General features: G+C 42.8%; 1 protein-coding gene across 3 annotated transcripts in view; it reads left to right on the top strand.

The window, feature by feature from the left end:
* The first annotated feature begins 609 nt into the window (after positions 1 to 609).
* The window catches only part of SLC2A12 (solute carrier family 2 member 12), a 36637-nt gene continuing 11988 nt past the window's right edge, over positions 610 to 25258 (top strand). For 2 of the 3 annotated variants that reach the window (XM_075087677.1, XM_075087679.1), the window contains exons 1-2: positions 610 to 946; positions 8580 to 9902. In XM_075087677.1, coding sequence (XP_074943778.1) covers positions 814 to 946; positions 8580 to 9902 — 1456 coding nt within the window. In that variant the 5' untranslated portion in view covers positions 610 to 813. Of the gene's footprint in view, positions 947 to 4165; positions 4218 to 8579; positions 9903 to 25258 lie in introns of all 3 variants that reach the window. The other variant, XM_075087678.1, reaches the window with a different exon arrangement.

Raw genomic sequence — 25258 nt, 5'->3', positions numbered from 1 at the left:
CCCCTGTAGGCAGCTCGCCTGCAACCACTGTAGCTTTTCCTGCTGCTGTGGTCCAACCTCAGGCCATTGCTTCTGCTGAAGCTAGTAGGGATGGAGTGACTCCTAGCAGCTCTCAAAATCAAGCCTTTGATTCAATACAGCTGAGACAGTCTCAGTTTTCCCACGAATAATTGTCACAGGAGAGAGGGTGGCTTCCCTTTCATTTGCTGGTAAAAGGGCACATGCATCTATGCTGTGAAAAATCCTGACTCCTACTGTTGCAGACTGCAAAGGGCTGCAATGGCTTTTTTCCCTCTCTGCTATTTCTCACCACAACTTGTCCACAATTTACCAGAACGAAGGGGTGCCACGTGTGTGTGCTCGGTGCCCTAACTTTAGCTGACGCAGCAAAGAGTTCAAATCCTCCCCTTCCATGTGCCTTCTCTTAAAAACCTGTGCATATGAGCCTGAAAGAGACAAGAGAAAGAGAGACCCTTTAAGCTAATGGGTAAGGAATGTGCATTGAGCTGTGCGTGGACGCCTGATGCCTCCAACTATTTGTTAAAAGGCAAAAGCAATACTTCCGACAGACGGCCCTCCCCTCGCCTGCAATAGGCTCCCAAGAATAGCAACAGCCTGTGTCACTGCAAAGGGCAAAGCCTTCTGAAATAGCAACAAAGTTGTTCACAAACCACTTTGTGGTTTGCATTTGGTTTCAGCCCTGCTTCAAGCAACTTGTTGCCATGAGGAAAATAACCTGCACTTTCCTTGGCGGCCGGGGAAGGACCGCTGCCCTCTGAAGTGCTCCTGCCCCAAGGTGCAAAGACGGTGGCAATGGTACCTGGGCAGAGCACAGAGGACCTTGGCCAGCAAAGCCAGGCGATGAGAGCAGGGGAGGATGAGGAAAGCAGCCGGGGCAGCCGCCGCAGCAGCCACCACCACCTCCGCAAGCTCCCGGCTGCAGCAGGTAAAGCGGCAGGAGCTGAATGCCAGCTGTTAGCCAGCAGCAGCATGCCCACGTAGCTAATGCTTGGGGCTCAGGGAAAACAGCCCCGCAAAGCCAAGGGACTCTCGGGGCACTGTCTCAGTTTCTAAAAGTGCAAGAGGGGAAAATGTAAGGACGGGAAATGCCAGCTTGAATTTTGAATGAAGGTTTATGTGATACTTTTCCCAAAAGGCCTCAATCCTACTGTTCATGCATGTGCTGTCTGTTGTGTAAATCCCTCTCCTTTATGAAGACCAGTCACCTGAAAAATCAGAGAACCCACTGCTGTCTAAGATAACAACAGTGCTCTGGTCCTTGCATGCTCAGAGCAATTCAGCCCTTTTCACTGAAGTGGAGGGAGGCCAGGCAAGCATTGCACCTGCTCATGTGGGGGGAAAGTACAGGATGGGGGAACGGGGACTCCTTCCTGTCTTTTTTTCCCCTAGCATTTCATGAAGAAACAGGGTTTCTGTGCTGACAGCCTGAAAAATCAGCTGTATAATTTCTTATGCAAAGATATTTGAGTGTTGAAGCTGAGTTTCACAGTTCCTCACCTTTGCCTTCCTACTCAGGTTTTCTAAGATACAGCACGGTTTTGCATCTTGAGCCTCTTTCACTGATGATAAGATCAAGGAGAAAATGACCCACAATTGTGGCATTTCCCACCCACAAGACAGCTTTACCCGAACAGGAAAGCACGATTGTAAGCCAGAAATTGTTATGTCCTGAGGAGGTACTGTTCACTTAAAAATGAATGAACTGACTAACCCATGTATGTTCAGATACCACATACAGAAATGCTTTGACAGAGTGTGATAGCAGTCAGTCCAGCAACATCTACTGATATCTGGAAGCAGAGGAAGAAGAGGTTAATAAAGAACAGAAAGCCAGTTGGTGTGCAGCCATATTTAATGTTACCTTAGGGCATGGAGGAAGCAATGCAGATGGTTAAAAGATAACATTATCAAAGGGAAGCACAACTGTTGCAATAAACAGACAGCAAAGTTACTGCAACACAAGGGCTACAATTAGAGGAGTAGGCGCAAATTACACACTTGGCTTTACCCTCAGAAATTAAAGCAGTAACCTGAGGAATGTGTAATTACCTAGATAGCACTTAAAAGAACTTGTTGATTCTTACTGGAAAATAACAAAACAAAACCCAAATCCCATTTAACGTCATGAAGCACTACCTGTTGACATAATGAAAATACATGGCAGAGAACTAAGAGAGATGGAGAGATGACCAGGGTGGGTCTGTCCAGGATCTGTGTTCCCTGTCTTTCCATCAGTGCCAGGGGGCTTTTGTTCATGAAATTTGAATATTACTCACACATCATATTCGCGGGGCTTATGCTATACAAATTATACAATGCTTCCCACCATTGCAGGAATTTAGATGTGTGAAAATGTGTGATACTTTATCTTCCTTCTGCCTTCTATTTTAGTTCAATTTACGAAACATTTGCTTTGGTTTTGCCTTTCACACTTGGGTAGAAGGAGTCACATTTGTCAAATAGTCATGATGCCACATGTCCCTGACACTATTTTTGGGTAAATTTCCTATTTTCGGAGATTTTCCAGCTCTGCTTGCAACATAACTTTGTCCCAAAGCCACCACTTGTTTCATTCCATAGGGTTTTGTTGGGTAACTCTTTTAGATCCCATGCCAGACTTCTAGATGGACAGTCAGATCAGATGTATCCTAAATAATAGGGGAAATGGGCATATTGAGCAGCTACTGGATCTAAAGAAACCTCAGGCATTAGAATAGATCAACAGGGAAACATATCTCTCTACACCAGACAACTGGATGAGACAGAGAAGATGACTGTGACAGTGCAACAAAGACCATGATGGCATAAAAATGGGATAATCACCTTTTATGAGAAGCAAAACAACGCTTTAATTATGCAGCATTTCCCAACACATGCCATTAAATATTTATCCTACAAAACCATGTGATCCACATGCTATGCACTTCAGCAAAATGCTCCTTAAAGACAGTTTGGGGAATTTTAAAAACTCTTTCTCTGTAAAGGCAAATTTTTTGTATGTCAGACAGCACTCAGATGGAGAAAAAATATGTTGTTAAAGATAGCTTAAAATTTTCAGATACGGATGTTGTAGTTTTGAGATTTATCATGGATAAAAGTAGATGCCCTGTTCTATTGGAAAAGGGAGATTCCATGCTGTGGACTCATAGCTATGCAATGCACTCAACTCATCATGATTTTCTAACCTGTGCTTATTAACCAAGGGTTGAGAGAGCTTGATTTCACCTTCCAAGTATCTAAATAGATCAAAGAATTCCCAAGGATTTAAAGAACATATGTTCAAGCTTCCAGTAAAATACTTCCCTCCCAAATTGAGACATTTCCCACCTCAGATTAAATCAAAGTCAACAGAAGAAAGCATCATGCTGGAGAGACTGTCAAGTCCCCTCCTATCAAAATAGATGTATTTGCACAGGTCACATAAAGAAGTGATCTCCCCCCACACTGCATGTCCTTCTGGGAGAAAGGAAAGAGAAACTACATCACAAAAATCTCAGTATCTGAACTAATTGGAGTGTGGTGCTGCCAGCATGAGCTGGAAAGGGCTCCCAGGCACCTTTCCCATAGCTCTCCTGCACATGAAGTGGGGGAAGAGTGGTGTTTCCCCGCTCAGTCTGCTTGCAGATCTTCCCCAGCACAAGTCATTTATCCATAATGCCCACAAAATACATACCCAGACCAAATGTTTTGCCTTTGGAAGGACTGTATTTTCCCAAATATGTGCTTGAAAATAAGTAAAGGGGCACAACCTTACTACTTGGCCCCATCCAGTCTCATCAGCAGTACACTCTGCTACAACTGTGCTTGGTCTCCTTTTCAGGAACCAAGCATAAATATTTCCAGCAAATGTTCTTAAAGATATGGGTTTTTTGCCAAGCAGTGCTGCTTTTGACCTGAGTAACAGTTGTGAGAAACCATTTTGTTTATGTGGGGAAGCTAGAGAATAGACTTTCCAATCACATGTCACATACCAGCCGCACACTCATTAGCCATGGTGTTTGCTGCAGACAGAAGGAGAAGTTTCTCTGGAAGCCGTCATTAAAAGATTTTATTCCCCTGGGCTGCGCACTGCCATGGATTTTGCAGGCATCTCATAAAAATAAGAGGAATATACGTTTTAAGAATCTTTTTTTTCTTTTAAAAGGAATGCCTAAGAACTGCCAGCAACATCATTAAAAGTGACACTTAAAAGGACTGTGAGTACAACTACTGCAACATGCTTTATCTGGAAATGTTAAAGCAAAACATATGCTGAAGTTAGAGGGAATTTTGTCTGGAGTAAGACCATGAAGGAAAACGGAGCAGAGGTTTCAGGGTTTAACTCAGCAGGCAGTTCTGAGCAGGCAAGTCTTAGGTACACCAGTCACAACAAAACCTCATAGCGATATAAGGATGTTTCTCAGCAGAATAGCGCCTGAGAAGGACAAAAGACACGGAGTTAACTGCTGAGTTTGCTGCTGCTAGTGCAGAAAGACAATGTGTCTCCCTCTGCATCACATCAGAAACTGCTTTTCATTCAGGGGTCTGCTTTAGTTACAGCCCTCTGCTATTTCTATACGACTGCAGGCATGTGTTGCTGGACACATGACCAGGGATAGCAGCTGACCCAGTAAAAACAAACAAAAGAAACATAAAGACTTTGGTCAAGCTGCTGTACTTGGAGAAGCAAGAAATATGTTGGCTTGAGTGCTTCCCTAGGAACTTCCCAGGTGTCCAAACTCCACACCCAGCTTGTACAGCTTCTCAGATTAAAAATAAGTAATCACCTTGATTGCTCTGATCTGAGGACCACAGGCTGAGGAGGGTACAGTCTGGACTGTAAAGAACAATGCTGATGGTGGACTCTGTCAAGATATTTGATTTGGCACTGTGACTTTGAATCAGAAACTGGAACCATACAAACAGAGAGAATTGAAAGCCATGCAGGACACAGTCCTCAAAATATCAATAGGAGGTACTGCCCACGCTGCTGTGTTTCTCCTGGAGAGCCTTAAACTCAGTTTTTGTCCCTCTGTAACTTAACATTTTTTCTCAATTTCCTGGAAGAAGATAATAACAGATTATTCATCAGTGATAAAGGTGATGGGTGATTAATAAATGAGATCTGTTGCTGGCTGAATGCAATTCAGACAGCTTGGCCTGCTGACTGCAAGTGAATGTGCTGTCTGGGGTTCCTCTCTGCTAAGTTTAGACATCTGCATCTGAGCAAGCGACACATATTCCTTTTATAGGCAATGGAGAGAAATAGGCATCTGACCTACTTCAGACATCTAGAAGTGCCTATTTTTCACAAGTGGTTACAGAAGAAATCTATAGATGCTGTAGATCTCTCACAATTAGCTAAGTTGAACCCATCCTATGTATTTCAGTAGAGACAAACGTTAAGTGATTTGCATCCCTAGCTAGGATGCAAAAAGGCAGGCCATATTTAAAGGAAAGACAGTGCCTTGGAAAGAACTCAGTCAGAAAATTAGTTGGTTGTCCTTAGGTGAGCAGAGGGGGAAACATCCACCAGGAGCGGGACAATTACATCAAGTTCCTATCTGGCACTGTGCAACCACTGCAGGAACACTGGGTCCAGCTCGCAATTTATTGAAGTTGATAATCTGAATAGAGTTCTGAGAACAGGGCTTTGAATACTTAAGGGACTGGTAAACTTGTAAAGCCTCACAGGCTAAGTAGCTTATCAAGGAGAGGTCTGTGGGATGACTTGATGACAGACTATAATTCTGTACTTAATGAACACAGCTAAATACAGGCAAATGGAGAATGGGATCTGATGGCTGGAAGCTGAAGTTGAAGAAATTAAGTCTAGAAAAAATTTACAAATAATTTACAGTGAAAGCAATTAACCACTGGGACAACTTATGTCTTAAAGTCATTGGCTTTCAACTACTAGCGATTTTTAAATCAAAGCTGAATATTTGAAATGGCCTAGGTCAAATCAAAAGTAATTTAAACATGTCTGAAGGATTATGTCGTGCTGTTCACCAGTGTCAGACTGGATGACCACAACCATCTCTTTTGGCTTCATAATATTTAGGTTAAAGCAAAATCTGTGGTTAAATCTACATGGCTAAATGACGTAAAATACAGAGATATCCAAGAAGGCACAAATACCAGCCCTTAGCAGTAGTTTGGGCAGAGCACTGTGATCAAATTTGCAGCGTAGCTTCTGATCCCCAAGCTCATTCATTCAGCACAACGCTGTGTTGTTACCAGCCTGCTTTCCAGCCAGGATTCATTGGAAGGGTATACTTTCCAAGCAGGGAAGTCAAAAATATAAAGGGGAGGGAGAAATCAGGTTTTGCAACAATAAAACACGTATTGCATGCATGCATTGGAGGATGGAGTCAATATAGCACAAAGCAGCTTAACTGAAGTCAGTAGTACTTCCACTGAATTGCTGTTCAGCGTGTGAAAGAAGTACAACAGGACCTTGCCCTAACCCATGCACTAACCTCTGTTTAAAATAACTGCAATGATCTCGGATACTGCAGACATAAAGAAAGAAAAAAACTTTGGACTTAATACAGACATGGACAAAAGCAATATAAAAAAGATTGCCCATCACTGGAGCATTTTGCAAATTTTTTGTGACATTTTCTTCAAGCTGTCCCACCACCACCAGAGTGAACCTACCATCCACCCCCACCTTCTGAAAGACTTCTCACAATACTCCCATTTACCCCAATGCCCTTATGTCCCACCATATAAAACTATGTGGGTTTTGCCTGTCTCTTGTTTATCTCTGGTTTACAAGTCCCTGGAGCCCAGAGGCAGAGTGGGCTGAGGCGTGCTGGGTGCACTCAATAGCTTGGGGCTGCTGCCGCTTGGCTTCTACTTGGCTCAAAGGGAGTGAATGGAGAGCCAGCTAGGAGAGCTAACAGGCAATACTTATCTTAATAGACTTAATGGGTTTACACATCTCTCCTGACCCTGGAGTCAGAGCTTATATTCACACAGTTATACTCTGCTGCCCTCAAAAATAACCCAGCCTCCTGTGGAGTGGCTCCAGGGCATGATGGTGTGTTCACACCATGAGCCAAACTGCCTCCAGGAATTGTTAGGAGAGTGTGAGGTGGCGTGGGGCACAACCATGCCAGGCACGACACCAGAAATTTAATAGGATACATGGCCATGTGCCACTGTCCAGGCCTGGGCTCTGGCACTGTTTGTTTTAGTAGTGCAGATGTACTGCTAGGGCTGCCCTCTTCCCCTGTCTTCATGACTTGCTTTAAAAATGTAATATGCTCTGTCAAATGGGACTGAATCTCACCAATGTGCTCAAAAGTTATTGGCAAGGAACTCCAGGCAGTCAGCATGATCAAAGAGCCTTAATGCCTCAGAAAAATAAGCTAAAAATAAACAAATTCTATGTATCATTTTCAATGAGACCATATATCACTCTCCAGCCAAGATTATTCCAAGTACTTTGTTCCAGGAGAATTAAGTGAAACACAGACTCTGTTATGCTGCAAAAGCTACCTCTCCTCAGACATGTCCTATCTCCAACTAACAGGAAAATCAGAAGTCAATTTACTCTTTTCCTAGTTGTGTGGCAGCCAACATCATGATGAGAGGGAAATCATGCTGGGAGAAAGAACAAGACCAACAATAACAAAATCATATATTCCTCAAGGTTTAGGGTGCAAAAGGCTTCACAGTTAGTAGAATACAATCAGTTGAATCTATCTTGTAACAATAAACAGCGAATCACAGTTGTATAAAATGAGTTTATTTTAAAGTGGACATTCAAAGGCTTATAAACTCCATTTGGTTTATGTTTTCGCCATCTGTTTTTTATTCCTGACATTGTGGCTGTCATAAACTATGCAAAATATTTGATCTTGAGATTCCGAAGAAACTGAGATTAGTGATGAGCAAAGCCCAGAAAATTAATGAATTTGTACCTCAGAGATTGGTTTCCCTAGAATATCCCAGCTATCTGGATCAGCCTGGTGCTCAGTGGATAAATTTCCATTTGGCAAAGTAAAAACACTGGGATCAACAGCCTTCATCACATCCTCAGGTGAAGCAAGGGAATTAGTAAGTGGCAAGGGAAAACCTGACACTTATTCAAGTCAGGACTGAAGCAGTTTGGCTGGGAAACTACTGTTTTCTTTACCCCTGGTACACTAGTTGGGTGGACAAGACTCCCTCAGTTCAGTAGAGGAAAAACACCAAGAACGTCTCAAGGCAAAAATTGCTTTCTTACCAAAAGGCTGTATTGTCAGTGTTGCCTTTTGCAATGATATTCTGAGACAGAAGCTTTAATTATTTAGGGCCTGATCAAAACCTTACTGATTTCTGATCAGGAAGATAAGGAAACCAAAAGCATTAAAATTAAACAGGGCTTTATATGGATTAATTTTTTTTCATTTCAAAAATAGCCTTTTATGTCACCACTGCTGATGGGTTTGTATGCACATAACTGCTTTGCCTAGAAGTTACAAAAAATTTGTTTGGACTGGTATATCAAATAAAGTTATTATTAGTTGCCAGAATGTTGCAGAAGTAACACTTTCAAGTTTTTGTGTTTTTTTCTCTTATTTCAGCCTGTGGAACATTTACTTTTCTGTCTTCTGCCATTGCTGCCGTAAGTGGACTTCTGATGGGTTATGAGTTGGGCCTTATCTCTGGAGCTCTTCTTCAGATGAGCAGCATATTAGCACTTTCTTGCAAAGAGCAGGAAGTCGTTGTAAGTTCCCTGCTTTTTGGGGCCTTATTTGCATCCCTTACTGGTGGATTCCTGATAGACCGATTTGGAAGGAGACTTGCTATTATTATTGCATCTTCTTTACTTGTACTGGGGAGTCTGATTTTACTGCCCTATGAATCATATGGGATACTTATTGTAGGACGGATTTCCATAGGTATTTCCATATCATTATCATCAATTGCAACATGTGTGTATATTGCTGAGATCGCCCCACAGCACAGAAGAGGCCTCCTTGTATCGTTAAATGAACTCATGATTGTGATAGGCATTCTCTTTGCCTATATTTCAAATTATGCATTTGCCAGCATATCTCATGGCTGGAAGTACATGTTTGGCCTTGTGATTCCATTAGGTACTTTGCAGGCTATTGCCATGTATTTCCTTCCTCCAAGTCCTCGGTTTCTTGTCATGAAAAATAACGATGAAGCTGCAAGAAAAGTACTGGAGAGGCTACGGGAAACATCAGATGCTACTGAAGAACTTACTGTGATCAAGTCTTCCCTGAAAGATGAACATCAGTATAGTTTCTTGGACCTGTTTCGTTCAAAAAACAACATGAGGGCCCGCATGTTGGTAGGACTCACTCTAGTCTTTTTTGTGCAAACAACTGGGCAACCCAACATTTTATTTTACGCATCGACTGTTCTGAAGTCAGTTGGGTTCCAGAGCAATGAAGCTGCCAGTTTGGCTTCTACTGGAGTTGGAGTGGTTAAAGTGGTCAGCACAGTCCCAGCCACAGTTTTTGTGGATCAAGTTGGAAGTAAAACTTTTCTGTGTATTGGCTCTTCTGTTATGGCAGTATCGTTGGTCACTATGGGCTTAGTGAACCACAACATACATGTGAATTTCACCAACATCTGTAGAAGCCAGTCTCCAGAGGATTTCTTTCTCCAGAGACCAGGAAACCTCACTGATGTGTCCAATGGGAGTCTCAAAGACCTTTTTGCTAGCATGGCTTCACCAGAAAGATTGTCATCTGATGCGCAGAGAAGCCCAAATGTTGCCACAACAGGAGAACTGAACAGGACTGCCTTGGCAGGAGGCAAAAGCACAGCAGGATCTCACATGGAAAGTGGAGAGGTTCCCATTGTCCTGAAATGGCTCTCACTGGCCAGCCTCCTTGTTTATGTTGCTGCATTTTCCATAGGTCTTGGACCAAGTAAGTGTTTCATTTTTCTAACTCTTTGTAATGATCTACTTACAAGTGGATTAGGTGTTGAGATGACGTGCCCAGCTTGGCATCTGGCAGTTCCCAAGTTGGGCAAAGCAGTGTTTTCTGCTAATATGTGCTGGTATTGTCTCAGACCATCCAGGTGGGGCTGGGGTGTACCATTTGGGAAGAGGTCTTGCCCATTAAGGTCAATGGCCTAACCTCCCTTTGAGTAGCTGAAATTAACTGCTCATCTTCAGTGAAGTTAAGAACCGCTGGGAGCTTTGTACAGCAAAATTATGGGGCCCCTGGATATCTTTCCTCTTCCTAGTCTATTGTGTCCTTACACTGGGAAGGTTAAGATGTAGGCATTTGTTGCTGCTCACTCATAAACCCAAGATAATGATAAGCTCCACACCTCTGTATGGTATGACATCATCAAATCCGTGAAATGCCAGCATGCCAGAGTCCTGCTGAGGATCTGGCCCCCTGACTATATAATATTCTTCAGATATAGAAAAGTCATTCAAGGTATCATATAGTCCATGAACAAACTGAGTATCATCAACACTACTTGTGCTGCACAGCACAAGTAGAAGAATGCAAAGGCTGTACAACCAAGGTACTGCTGCAGCTGCCATCGCATTTGCATGGTTCCCACTCTCTCCAGAGGAGAACATGTCTGCCATTCCCAGGGACTAGCAATTAAATCTCTCCATTTTGTTTTGTTTTGTTTCAATAGCACTTGCATATTATTGTACTTCAAAGAGGTTGCTTTTCTAAGCCACACTGCAAAACCCACATGCACAGAGTCCATTATTTATTAACAGACTTCATGTGCTTTTGTGCCCTGGCTCAAACTTGCCTTGCAAACACACTGTACTCCTCGTGCACTATTATGATAAAAAGCTTGCCGCAGAATACAACCCAACAATTGCAGTAACAGCAACTCCCCTGAAGTATTTATTTATTTTAAACATTACTCACTGGGAGAGCAGCGTGAGATAAGCATTCATTGCCAGGGCAGCGAGCTTGACTGTGTTATTGTAGCATTATTCCCTCCCTTGTAGACCTTGTTGGGGATGAATTCTGCTTTCGATGACATAGGTTCAAAACCAGGGGAGAAGCCCTGAAAAGAAAATGTTACTTGAGCTTTTACTTGGGTGTTTCAAACACACATTTAATGACCCTCAAAGCAGGGGCACGTGTTCAGGCTTGGCCTCCTGTTGAAAGCTGCTTTCCTGTTCACCTGGCTGTAAATGGATTGCTGGTCATTTGAGTTGGCCTAATGTGAAGTTAATGATAACGACCTCTACTTCCTTGAGGACTACAGAAACTGAAGTGTGTTTGCCAGGCTAATGTGAGATGTCTTTGAGGCCCATGCTTGTTTTCTGATGTCTTTCTTGTCTAAAAGCACAAATGCTCTCAAACAGCAAGTGGGAAAGAACAGGCACTAACTCAGCTCCAGCATGTTGAAATCAGGTATGATAAAGCCATGATGAGGCAATTTAAACTGACAGATGCATTCCTGTAGCAAGTGAAGGCCAGGTCTAGGAGAGATACAGGTATTTCAAATTGCAAGTAAGTACTTTCAAGACATTTTTATGCCTTTAAAAGTACACTATTCAGTTAAAATTGACAATGTATAGGAAATGCAAGGGTCAGAGAATCAAGAGATTGCTGGAATCTGCAAAGGATCTATTGTGGTTAAATAGCCTGGGTTGGGACATGAGGTTATAATTTGTGGCTCATATGCAGCCTTCAACATCTTCTGACTGGAGTCCAAATCCTTGAATGATTTTTAAAAGCCTAGCTTTCTTATCCTCAGTGTGCCTTTGTTAGTGTAAAGAAAAAAACCAAGCCCCTCAGTTTTAATATGTTTATGTTATTCACCTCTAAAACTGGTCTGTGGTCTGGACCAGACCATTAGCTATCGTCTGCTCTGCAACGAGAGGGAGGCATCGAGGCTTAATTCGTTGGCTGCCATGGCCAACGATGCCCGTGCATCTGGGCACAGAAGCACTGTAACTCCCACAGCACTATATTTTCAGTGCAAAATATCTCATACTCCGTGCAATGTCTGCCCATCCTGCTGGCTAATTTGAAGTCAGTGCTGGGGATGTGTCTGCTTGTAACCTATGGATCAAATCAGCCTCTTTTGGACAGACAGGATCTTGCTCTTTTCCCTCCACCCCACAAGGCCATTTCTAGAGCATATTCACCCACTTTATTTTCAGACCATGCTGCATTACGTTCTGTGGGAATAAAGGAGAGTCTACATAGTGCCATTAGGAAAATAGCACACTCTTCCTAGGGCAGATAACGCAACGTAAGCTCTGTCATCTTTTTTTAAATTACTTTGTCTTTTTTTTTTCCCTTCCTTTTTGGGGATTCTGGTCAAAGAGCAAGTTACAGTCCACCTTTGCATAGCAGACATTTATAAATGTTGTATTTTTCCATAATTTCTCTTTTGTCTCCAAATTACATGAAGTAGATGGATTTTTTAATGAATGAAACATATGCTAAATATATTTATTGCCATTTATCAAAGCACCCAGGCAGCACAGTGATGAGCACTCAAAAATAGACAGTGAGAGATAAAAGCCAATTTTGCATTATAAAAGAATTCACAGACTAGCAAGCATCTGCTTAGACACTTTTTGAATTCTGGGGTGCTCTGTGTTTATATCATCAACCCTTAGGCAAGATAAAAGAAGTATTGCTGCTGCTCAGTTTTGGATTAATTATGTTTGATGAACTGCAATTCAACTGCTTGTTCACACTCAATTTCACACAATTATGAGGATGTTTTGTGGGTGCAACAAATCAGCGTTGCATCATGTCGCAGAACAGCACGTGCCGTCTCTCCAGGGGTGTTTACAGAGGCATTTCAAGGCAGTTATTAGCTAAGGGGACTTACCTGACACCCATCTTTGTCTTGAGTTACCTTTGTCTGTATATTAGAAAGGTCAAACAAGGACCCACTGTTCCCAGCAGGGAAAGATGCCTGCAGAGTCCAAGAGAAACCTCTCTCTAGCTGCCATGTGAAGGGTGAGGAGTGCAAGAGGCGTTCTTTGTTTTCAGTGCCTATTGGCAAGAAGAGGCATTCGAAACTGCTGTATGCTGTATGTGGGGGTGGGGCATACAAAATCTGAGCCTCACAGAAATGCTGCTATGCCTTGCACACGGAGCAGTGAGTGCTGGCTAATGAGTGGAGTGTGGAGGTAGATCACCCATTCGTCACCCAAGCTAAAAGCTCTATGTGACCCTGGAAATTAATTTAACACAAAGGACACAGAAAGAAATTCTAGTCATGGCCATGACCATGCATGACCACTTAATAAATGACACAGAGTTAACTGAAATAGTTGCAAAGCATCTCCTTTGCCAGATGCTCTGTTCAAACCACTTGGGGGGCAAAAAATAGTGGTCCTTTCTTATAAAGAGGTGTCACCTCCTTCTCTCATCGCTGTTGTGTGGTACAACATGTTGAGATGCAGGAACCAGGACAGCCAAACTCCTGGAGTATCAGATGTGGGATTCTTGGGGTTGGATGCATCATGTGCAGAAGAGTTCTCTTGGTTACAACTGTAAGGCAGCTCTAGCCTTTCTGAAACAGTGGGCACCCAGAGCACTTTTCTCGTTGATCTGATGAACAAAATTCAGATTCAGGTGTCAAATGGCACCCTTTACTAAAGACCTGCTTCTCTGCCCTGATAGTCTACTTTTGCACCATTTAGAATCATAGAATAGAATAGAATCATAAATTGGTTTAGGTTGGAAGGGACCTTTAGAGACTATCTAGTCCAACCCCCCTGCAGTGAGCAGGGACATCTTCAACTAGATCAGGTTGCTCAGAGCCCTGTCCAACATCACCTTGAATGTTTCCAGGGATGGGGCAGTTACCACCTCTCTGGGCAACCTGTGCCAGTGTTTGCTAGTGTTTCACCACCCTCATTGTAAAATTTTTTTCCTTATATCCAGTCTGAATCTACCCTCCTTTAGTTAAAAACCATCACCTCTTGTCCTGTCACAACAGGCCTCGCTAAAGGGGTTGCCCCCATCTTTCCTATAGTCCCCCTTTAAGTACTGAAAGGCCACAATAAGGTCTCCCCGCAGCCTTCTCTTCTCCAGGCTGGACAATCCCAACTCTCTCAGCCTGTCCTCGTAGGAGAGGTGCTCCAGCCCTTGCGTCATTTTTGTGGCCTCCTCTGGACCTGCTTCAACAGTTCCATGTCCTTCTTGTGCTGAGGGCTCCAGAGCTGGACACAGTACTCCAGGTGGGGTCTCACCAGAGTGGTGCAGTGGGGCAGAATCACCTCCCTAGTGTTGATCCTAGTGTTTAGGATCAAAGACTAATTAGGGACAACTTCACTCCATATTCTCCTATGTAGCTCCTGACTGAGGAGGTCTTACTGGGTGATCTCACCAATAAGTAGCTGAAAGAGACAGTAGCACTACACACATTAATACAAGGACACCTTGTGGTCTGGAGGCAGTCCTCTTTATTGAACAAAAATCAAAGGGGCTCCAACAATTTCTAGGCTGAGAAGCAAATAATGCAAACTCAGTCTGGACCCAACAAACCATCTGTTTTCCCAGCCTGAATTTGTTCTAGCAAATATAAAGCAAGTGAACAAAACAGAACTTGGGTAGTACCTCTTTACACCTATTATGGAAGTGCTGTTCAAGAGGATCCATGCACATCACAGGGACTTTTCGCTGTCACTTTTATTGAGAGGGGGATGTCGAATGTGTGCATTTGGACTGCATGTATGGCATCGGTGCCTTCCACGAAAGAGCTCTTCCTCCTCCAGCAGTCCTTTAAATGTGTTTCTGTATAACTGCAAAGGCGTTTAGGCAGTTGGCCAGTGAACTTCAGGATAATCTGCTGGTGCAAATCACATCAGCTCCACTGACATCACAGCAGTTCATGCTGAGCGTGCGGATGCATATCAGCAAAAGCACATTACAAGTGGGACTGAGGGGCAGTTTCATGATGTGAATCATCCTCAAAAACACTTAGATGCATCAAGTCTGAAGGTATTTATGTCTCTGCCAACCTTAGTATCTCTGCCAACCTGGGACTGAAGATGTTCTATTACTGCATGTCCTAGAGCAGTCACCAGCTTTGTGCAGCTCTCCAAAGCCAAAGGCCAAACTCTCAGAGCTCTTCTCTTGGAGGCTATTACAAGCTCCTCTTCCAGGGGACTTCTCAGAGCTGCAGGGATGCCCTGGCCCCAAGTGCTCAGAGCCTGCTTGGCACACACACAGCTGTGGCCACAACACACGCGAGGCAGATCAGTGTCTGCAGCTGGAAAAATGTCTTCTGGGTTTCAGGGCTCAGCACCAGATATACCCATCCACATAATTATAAAATCTAAAAAATATTTTTAACATATTTGTGGCCAACAAATAGAGCATAACAGTGTCTTGGAGGAGAGATTTAGAACTTACTGCAAACCCTGCTTTTCCGCATAGCTGTTACAGTCCCTTTGAAGGACAGCTCCCGTGAGTTGGTGCTTGTAGGACTGGCAGTACTTTGGTATTGATTACAACCTGTGGAATAGTGGAGTCAAATATCCATGGAAAGCCTTCTCAGACTGGGATATTATGCCCTCTGTCGCTGTCTGCTAGCCTCACCCATCAGGTGAATATTTCTGATTGGAAAACTGGGAAAAAAATTTGCACGTTCATCACTCCATTCACAGCAGTGTTTCCTTTTAACTTCTGAAGTGAGCACATTACCCACAAACTAGGGGACCAGGTGGCTGTGGAGGCACCTCACCAGTGCCCAGGATTGTGAAGTCCAGACCTGCGGAGTATGCAAAACTCATCTGAGGAGCATGTACTAGGGGAGGGTGAGGACAGGACCCACAAAATGAGGGGCAGTTTGGGGACAGAAGTTCCCCCCAGGATGTCTCCCCGATCGACTCTCAGCCACTGACTCACATCCACCTCAGACTGAAGCTCCTCCTGCATTTGGAGAGCCCTAACATCTCCCTGCTCTTTGTCTGAAGGTGCAGAGGCACATACAACTGCCTGGCTGAAGTTAGCAGGCAGATTCAAAGCTTGGGGCAGGCACAAGAGAGAGACAAATTCCTGCCTGCACCCACACAGGTTAACAGACCAGCAGCTTGTGGTCACTACAGTCATTTTCTTCATCAGGAAACCTGGTCTCACAGCCAAGGCTTCCCTTCTGAGTTACCTGTTGCTAAAGACTTTTTTTGTCTCTGCTTTCCATTCAGCTTTAACCTGGATGCTTGGGCCCCAGGTTTGAGCACCCATCTGACCCTAGCGCAAGGAAGGGGGGCAGGCTACCAAGCCGTCCTTGGGTTACTAGTTTCACACTGATTAAATTCCTCTCACATGAGGGACCTGGGATTGTGGTTTCATGTCCCCCTAGCCTGGATCCCCCCAAGAAAGGGCAGTGACTATGCTCTCCAGCAAGCTCTGCTGTGATGCACTATCTCTCTGCTGTGGGAGCTCTCTGTGTGGGTCGTTGGCCCTGTGAGGAACCAAACCCATGCAGCAAAGCCAGTGAAGGCAAGCCCCTAGTGAGGGCAAATGTTAGGAACAAATTTTTACTGGGGAAAGACTAGTCTGGCATGAGGGATGTCCACTTCTAGTTTAAACCTGGGCAGATTTGCCATATTGAGTATATCAGAGTTTCAACATGTTTGGAGATTTAACTGATGTGGGAGCCAGATTCCTCAGATAATCAACAAAAGGAAATATTCTCCCCACCTAATGGGGGCTTTCAGAACCCTTGTGTTCTAACCTTTCCTTTGGTGCAGCCCTCCTTTCCTCACTGGCTATTGAGGGAATTTAGGTTGATTAGGAAGCTAAATTAGGCTGTGTGGTAGCGTTCCACATATAACGTGCCTTAAATTTTGGTTGGCCCTGAAGTGGTCAGGCACTTGGACTAGATGGTCATTGTAGGACCCTTCCAACTGAACTATTCTATTCTATTCTATTCTATTCTATTCTATTCTATTCTATTCTATTCTATTCTATTCCCCTGTAAAAACCCACTTGTTTTGTGAGTGGTTGAAGTCATTTAAATGCAGTTTTAAACCCATGTTGGGGAAAGTGGAGAAGATGGAAGAAGGATCAGGTGAGAAGGATCCAGGAGGGTAAAAGAAAGCTCAAAGGTTCACAAGAAAAGTGAAATCCATGGAGGTGAGGAAGGAAATAAGCCCCTCTTTTAATCCATCACTGTCCTTCTTATGTGATCTGTTGCTGTCTGTCTTTATGTATTTTATTGGATTTAGGAAGCCAAAACCCAGAGCTGGAACACTCCCCTAAAACCCAGGAATTACACTGGAGACAAATCTAGTCCCCTTGACTTTGCTCCTGTGATTCTTAGGTTAACTGACTGCCTGAGTTAAAGCATGATTCATTAGAATTGTTAAATGAAGAACCATTTCTGTGTCTTTCACCTCAGTCACTAAATACATCTGTAACAAAACCCAGAACAGCTGGTTTCACATATGACACTGAATAGACCCAGGGACTTGATCACAGAAGTCACATCTCTTGCCACCCTTATGATCCAGATTGCATAGGCATGCTTTTTCTCTGCCCCAAAATGCTTTTGGACTTAATCTTGGCCACCAAATGCGCTACCAAAAACTGGAAAATCTTACGTGAAAGAGAACTGTCAGTGGGGAAATTCTGACCTTCCATGGATTTAGTTGGTTGTTTCTGTGTTATGAAATACTGTAAACTGTATGGCCTTGCACTAGCTTGGAAAACACTCGTAAAAGATAGGGGTGTCTAGAATTCGCATCAATATCTTTGACACCAGAGCAACATTTCAAGCTTTTACAAAACATGGTTATTGTATTAATTTGTAGTGCATAGGAATTTGATGTGAACAGGCGTTCATGCTCAGCATTGCCTTGCATTACATTTGTTTGCAATGTTTTATTTTTGGGCTTCAACATTTTGCAGAGCAGCTGTGTCCTGGCCTTAAAAGTCACAGAAATGAGAAGCAATGACCTTATTGACCTTATGTTGTTTTGTGGTTTACTCAGGAAAAGGAGATAGTGGTGGGGATTAAACCAAGTGTTCAAAAATAAGCAAGTATTTAAATGCTTTGTTGGATCTGAACCAGGACAATAAACCTTGGAAATGTGTATGTTCATGGAGGATCAGTAGAGAATGGCCTGTTTTAGTTAATTAAAAAATTATCTTGGATTTTTTATTTTATGACAAGGTTCCTAGCACTGTTCGTTTGTACTGAATCATCTTTTAATGCATGCATCTATGTGGTTTGAATGTGACACTCCTAGTATTTATCTAGTTCATTATTCCTGTGCTATTCAAATGGTGCCTCATGTGGCCTTTATTTCACACTGTCTGTACTACCAAGCTGCAGTAGAAAGGCAAGGCATGACAAAATGAAAAATAAAGCAAGGATTGTGAATTGCCTACTACTCCCTATGTCCTTGCCCTGGGCAAGGTTTATCTGAAGCCCCTTGTTAACACATCAGCTAACCCAGGAATCATTGTGCCTTTTCACAGGCTGATTGGTAGTAGGGAAGTGCAAGCCAATTTAAGATATTTTTGGATAGCTGGATGCTGAATTACAGGTTTTCAAATTGCAGGAGGTGTTCTGTAAAATACCAGCCAAATAGGTTAATCTTATCTAACGTGATAGAAACTACAAGTTTGGGAGACTATTTCAGGTGTAAAAAATGTCAAAATAAGGAAAAAAATGCTTTTGCAGTAATGAGACATGGCAATGTCAGTAGAGGCGTCTCCTTAATCATTTTAGGACTCCATTTTGCAGAGAGCAGAATAGCCTCGTTTAACCCCGAGACTGAATTTAAACTATATACTGAGGTACCCACCTGAAATCTGGGACATCATTTTCACTGATATCTGTGTTCCTGTTCATAACTTTACTTTTAATCATGTGGATGAGGGAAAGTGTTGACAGATCAGGCCAAGGGCTTCACCTTCTGAAAGACGGATCCCTTGATATTATGAAAAGAGGGAGTGACAACACCATGCCACAGCCAGTATTCCCATGTCTCTGCAACGACAGTGGTTCAATCTGCTGTTGCTGAGCACAAAATTTGGCCCTCCAAGAACTACCTAGAAAAGGCAGGGGACTACCTCTGTTTTTGCCATACTATGTTCCACTTAAACAGCGATTTGAGTCAATATTCTGATCTTGGTGCTCTGAATTATTAAGCATCTCTCTACTAATAGTTGTATGCTAAATCTATTGACACAAAGGCACTGCTTAAGAGGAGTGGGTCCTATGCTTAAGATTAAGCATAGTTTTAAGGTTCAACTCAGGTTAATTAGTAGCCGCTGGCCAAAATGAAGCATTTTACCTCCAGATCCACTTTATTAAAAAATCTAGACAATTAATATTGCTGTGATTCTAAATAGTAATTGGGCCTAACAATCCTCTTTTGTTCCACAGGGACAATATCTTCTGTAAAGTGGTGCACTGTCAAGTGAGCCTAACATACCATCTCATACAAGCTTTCCTATGATAATCAAGGCTGCCTCTCATAAGCCAAATTTGCCCATCTTATTTTGTAGGTCAAGTGTTGTATTTAAGCATTCAGTAAATAATAGTGGCCTTTGATAATCATATCAATTATGCCAGAAAGGTAAAAATGTGCAATCATAGAACTTAGTGGCACTGCTGAGGAAAGTGTAGACTGTCAGCTGAAGTGCAGAGAGCATGGCCAGATGGTTAAGTCAGTGCATGAAGTCAGGAGACTGTTTCTCCCCATGGCATCTGAGTTTCTGTGTCACATTGAGCTCTAGGAGGAAAGCCAGGAAGATTTTCTCAAAGCGAAAGGGGACACAGGAGGGCACCCAGCTTCTGCTGCCTTTGAAAATCAACCCTAAGTGCAGAAAACTCTTATGAAAGAAGGAGAACTAAAAGGCCTTTTGTGGTAGGCGGACCGAGAGCCTTCACACCTTCCTCCTGGCTTCCTCCCTCCAGCAGCAACCAAATCAAAGCATGAACAGCAGTAACCAGGGAGGGACTTAAAAAAATGGATCACTGTAAGCCTCTCACTAAATAAGTCACTGTTGTAAAAGGTTGCTTATCCTTGCCACTGGGAGTTTTGTAAAGCATATGCACAAATATCTATTTTGCCAGAGTAAAGGCTTAAATTGCCTGCAATCGATGTGTCCCAACAGCTCTTTTCTGTTGTGCACCCCCTCGGGGACCAACACTAGCCCTTAGATACTGGAAAAACAGGTTCACTTACCCCACCCAGTAACTTCTCCTCTCCGTACTTTTTAGAAGTGAAATATGTGATAATCTGAACTAATTCACGCGTGGCTTCCTCGTGGATTACAGCCTCTGGCTTCTGCAGTCATTCCTCTGCAAATGCCTCAGAGGATTATCCTGGATTCAATATTCTGAATAAATAAACACCTACAAACAGGAATACATATTTCAGGTTTTAATTAAAAGGCCTTTTTTTTGGATGGCAGTATGTGATCCATTATAAGAAGCACATTCTCCCTTGAAAGCTTGCTTTTATTTTTTTCTTTTCTCTCTCCTTCTTCCTTTCTGCTTGCCCTGCAAGTTGTTCTGTCTTGATGGGACAGTTTAAGTTTCTATATAACAAAGGATGAGAGAGAGAGAGCGTGCCAGTGGCTGTGAAATCCAGTTGCAAACAGAATTGTCATCTCATACGTCAGCTCAAATCAACTTCTATTAGGGGACCTGTAAAAAGGTACAGACTATTACATATCTGCCTACAGTAAAGTTATCCTACCGATACATGTGCTACTGAGTACTATTACTGGACAAGATGGGCCACAAATCATATTAACTAAGACGATTCTACCATTCCTAGGTCTTTATACATCTATCGCCTCTTGCCCAGTAATCATTCAAATAGGAATCACTGTGTATAAGAAAATTCTTCTTGTTTTGACTATTCTTTCAAGCTGATGGTGATTGAAGATCACTGAAAATAGATTTAAGAATATATTGAACAGCTTGCATGAAACAGGAAAACTCATACCAGGCACTACACTTTTTTCAAGTTCATGGAGATGAAAATTCCAACAGTTAAAAAAAACCCCAGTGTTAAAATACAGGCTTACAGTGGTAAGAAGGTTAGGGGAGGAAGGATGGCTGGGGAAGATCAGAGGTGAATTACATCTCACTGCCCTCCTTCTCAAGTGGCCCAAAAAACAGGGGAAGTAGGTAATGCGCTGGTCTCACAGTCTGTTCTCCCAAAACTCTCCTGCTGCTCTAATGTAAACTGGAGTAGGCGTGAGTGAAGAGTGACTTCTGTGGTTCACTGCAAGGTCCCTTAAAAAAGTAAATGTGAGCGTTCAGCCTGTCTATTAGATAGTGATGCAAATAGTACAAACACTGGACAACAACTTTTATGTATTCTGATTCAGCCTCAGAGATAAAAGGACTAAATCCCACTTGTCCTAACATGTACTACTTCAAAGGAGTCAGTCTAAAGGATTAACAATTAGAAATGGAAATGTAGTGCACCAGAAGAAAAGAAAAAGAATTTAAGATTTGCCACACCGTTTCAGCTCCTTTCAGATCATCAGTGGTATCAGGCATCCTGCAACCAGTAGTCATAAGGCTGCTCAGAGAGAAGCGCCTCGGAAGCCATAGAATGAGGTACATATTGCCTTCGCCCGCAGAGAACAGGATGCAGCCAGAGGCATGAGATTAACTGAGGCTTCCGCTGACTCCCCTATCTCTCAGCAATACAGCAATTCCACTCCTTTTAATATGCGTACACAGTGTTTGACTTGACCCTTGGCAGGTTGGCACTCTGCTGGCAGCTTACATGGTCTCCAAAGCAATATAGCTGCTCATTTGCTCCATATTTGCCAGTTTTTAATTTTGAGCAGCCACTTCAGTCTCATAGTACAGGGCAGAGCCAGAGAGACAAATGGCTCTCATTAAGTGGAGTCATTGATTTTTAATACCAGTCACGATCGTCTGCTTTGGCCTCTTGCACAAAACCATAGGCAGAGTTTCAGTCCACCTTTCATGCTTCATATCTCTTTTACCTGCTTTGGAAAAAAACAAACTCCTCCTTGCTCTCTCTTCTTTCCTGTTTAAGCATCCCTCACTTTTGCCAGCCACCAAATTCTCCTTCACTGGAGCTATTGTGAAAGCCTTTGCAGGGGCTCCATTTTGTGGGTGCTGGGACAGTGCTGGGACAGTGCTGATGCATTATAGCAGCAGGTCCCCCCACCCCAAATCCCAGCTCTGCCCCAGTGCTGCATGCCCTCGTGGGTACACACCTCATCACCATACACACCGCAAAGACTTGTGCCATGCCCTGCAACATGCCCTTTGAAATCAAGGCAAACCAGCGCAGAAGCTGGCCTTTTGTGAGAAGTAGTTGGCCATCTGGCTATTTATGTTAATACCCAGCAGAGCCAGAAACCAGGTACATGAAAAACCTGTGGGGTTTCATAAGCCTGGAAAAAATGTGGTCTTGGCAAAGCCAGTCATTAGCCATGTCCTTTGACTTCCTTCCTCTTGTGGCAGCTTCTCAGTGACTTGCTGGCATTCTTCCCAACATTGATCATTTCTTACATGTTCTTAGATGGTCTGCCTGCATTAGTGGTGGGATAATCCCTTCCTTATCTTCCCTTGGATGTTGTGTTGCTAGCAACCCAGTCCTCCCTTTCAAAGTCTTACATACTTCTGCCTACTTCCCTCCTAAGCTGTAAGTTCACTTAATCTCTTTCCAGAGTTTATACCTCAGAAACTTGAATTCTTTCAAGTATTGCAACGGCCACTTACTAAATCTCACCATAAAGAACTTAAGCTCACACAGTACAGGTATAGGAAAGGAAAAAATGCTAAGCAGCAAATGAATACCAATGGAATCTAATATTTCATTAATGAAAGCTGCTGAGCACCTTCCAACTTGCTTCTGCCTTCTGGCAGGAATAAGGTCAAAACAAGGACTTTTTCATACATGTGCCTACTTGAATGCTGAGTACCCTGAAGCAAGTGATGCAAACCATACAAACACTGGACAACAATTTTTATATACTCTGATACAGCCTCAGAGATAAAAGGATTAAATCCCACTTGTCCTAACATATGCTACTTCAGATATGGTCAGATTTTTCTGCTTCTCTGATGTAGGTCTGTTGATTTTTTAATTTTTTTTTTTAATTTACTGCACAGCTGTGAAGTAAGGAAGTAAGGAAGAAGTTACACAAGGGTTTGAGACATCTCTTTGCTTATGGCCCAAATACAAAGCTCATTAAGTTGGCCGTGTTGGCTCAAACAAAAGGGCCACTGAATCAGTCTGTTACCCTGCCACCAACAATCGGCAGTAGCAGATGCTGAGGGAAAATACATAAGAAAAGGCCCATGCAGCATGCACAGCTTGTCCTTCTGCCTACCTGTAGTTTAGGGAACTTCAAGAAAAATGTTGGGGATTTATTTTTACTATCGTTAACAATATTTCTTGATGTATTTTTTTCCACCCATACAGAGAAATGATGTTTTAGCACCTGGCATTTAATCATTTTAACCCACTAACATTTTTCACATCTGAAGCATCTTTTGAAAGTAAGTTCCATAGTTGAAATATGCATTGTCTAAAAAAGCACGTCCTCCTGCCTCACCTAACTTCTGTCCTTGGCAACTCCACTTGGATTCTCTTGGTTTGCATCTTTAAAAATGTAATGAAAACCTCTCCTCTGTTCATCTCCACTTCAATTCTGTTTCCCTCCACTGTACATTATTTAAGCTGAAGAGTTACTCCTCTGCTCTTTGCAGAGCCCATTACACACTTTCCTCTGTGGCACACGTTCTGAGTTGACCAAATCTGCATGCAACATGACAAACACAGAGGTACAGCAGGCATGCTCAGTGGCACATTCTGTGTTCCCTTCCTAATAATTGCCAAGCCTCTGTTCGCATCCATGACCTCTGCCTTATGGGAGCTGATGCTGTCCCTGAACCGCCCACAGAGGCTCCAGCACTTCTGTCCTCAGCAGTGCTGGCATGCTGGTGTGGGTACCAGTGGCTGGTTTCCTCCCTATGTGTTACCTTGCGTGTGCTGATAAGGAGTTTTATGAGTCATTTTTTCAAAGTACTCAATACCTTGAGATCCTTTTGCAATTCTTTATGATCCTTCTTCATTTTTATTACCCTGAATAATTTTGTACCATCAGTAAGTTTTGCACATGCATTCACCTCCCTTTCCTGAGACATCTGGAAATATACTGAGCAGATCTAGTAATCTCATTCCACTGTGAAAACTGGCCCTGTCCTCTGTTTCCTATTATAAACAGTTATTGATCTATATGAATACCTTCTCTTCCATCCCAAGACACTTCACCAAAGCTCTTTGAAACTGAAAAGAACAGTGGCTCATTTGTTTCAATCCCCATGTTCCTTTACTCTTTCAAAAAGACATGGCTTTCCTCAACAAAAACCAGACAGCTTTTCCTGAAGACACTGTATTTATCCTCCTTTCCTTCTTCCAGCTGAGATTACTTAGCTTTATCCTAGCTCCAGCCAGCAGCTCGGTACAGAGGTCTACCAGGGTGACCCCTTCCTGCATCTCCAAGGAACATTTTCTTCAATACTGGTATGTGTCACCTCCTCCGTCCCTGGCCTCTCATCCCCTCAGCCAGCAAACTCTCCAAACACTTGGCTGCCTGATGATGGTATTGCAAATAACTTTTCAGCAATTATACTGCGTTTCATCTGTTTGGACACAGTATATGTCTTTACGGAAGGCATATTTCTATTTCTAATACCTTTCCTCATTCAGTTGTTTGTGTGTGCTGAGCTATTTCTTTTTAGTTTATTTGGTCATATGTGTAATTTAAGCCTCTAATGAGGTAATTCAAACATTCTCCATAACACCACTGACCCTGACTGTCCTTTTAATTTCTTAATAGAAATCAGGCTTTTTCTAATATTGTTCTTCTTTTGAAACAAAATCTGGATAGCTCTTGGGTCTTCCATTTCTACAAGAATATTGAACCAATATAACAGAGCATCTTCATGACAGTTACATCTTGAACTACCCCTGCTTAGCACTGAAGTGAGATTAACCTTTTTTTCTCTCATTAAGTATCAGGCAAAGTGCTAAAAGAAAACGTCTTCTATGGCACCTAAAATATAGTCACAGCACTGTGCTCCATTACACAATTTATTCTGCCTCAATGGGAGCAGCTGAAATCTTCCATTATTATTATTATGTTTTCTGCCTTTACAGCCCCTGTGACTTTGTTTAGAGGTGAATGACACCATCCTGGTCAAGGGGTTGTTTGTATACCTGAATCCTCTGCTCTTCCTACTTGAGCAAGGACTATTAGGGCATCGAGTTCCTGAGATATTTAATGAAGCAGTTAAG

Source organism: Phalacrocorax aristotelis, chromosome 3, assembly GCF_949628215.1.
Source record: "Phalacrocorax aristotelis chromosome 3, bGulAri2.1, whole genome shotgun sequence".
In the NCBI taxonomy this organism is placed as follows: Eukaryota; Metazoa; Chordata; class Aves; order Suliformes; family Phalacrocoracidae; genus Phalacrocorax; species Phalacrocorax aristotelis.
This window is presented reverse-complemented; position numbering and strand designations above follow the sequence as displayed.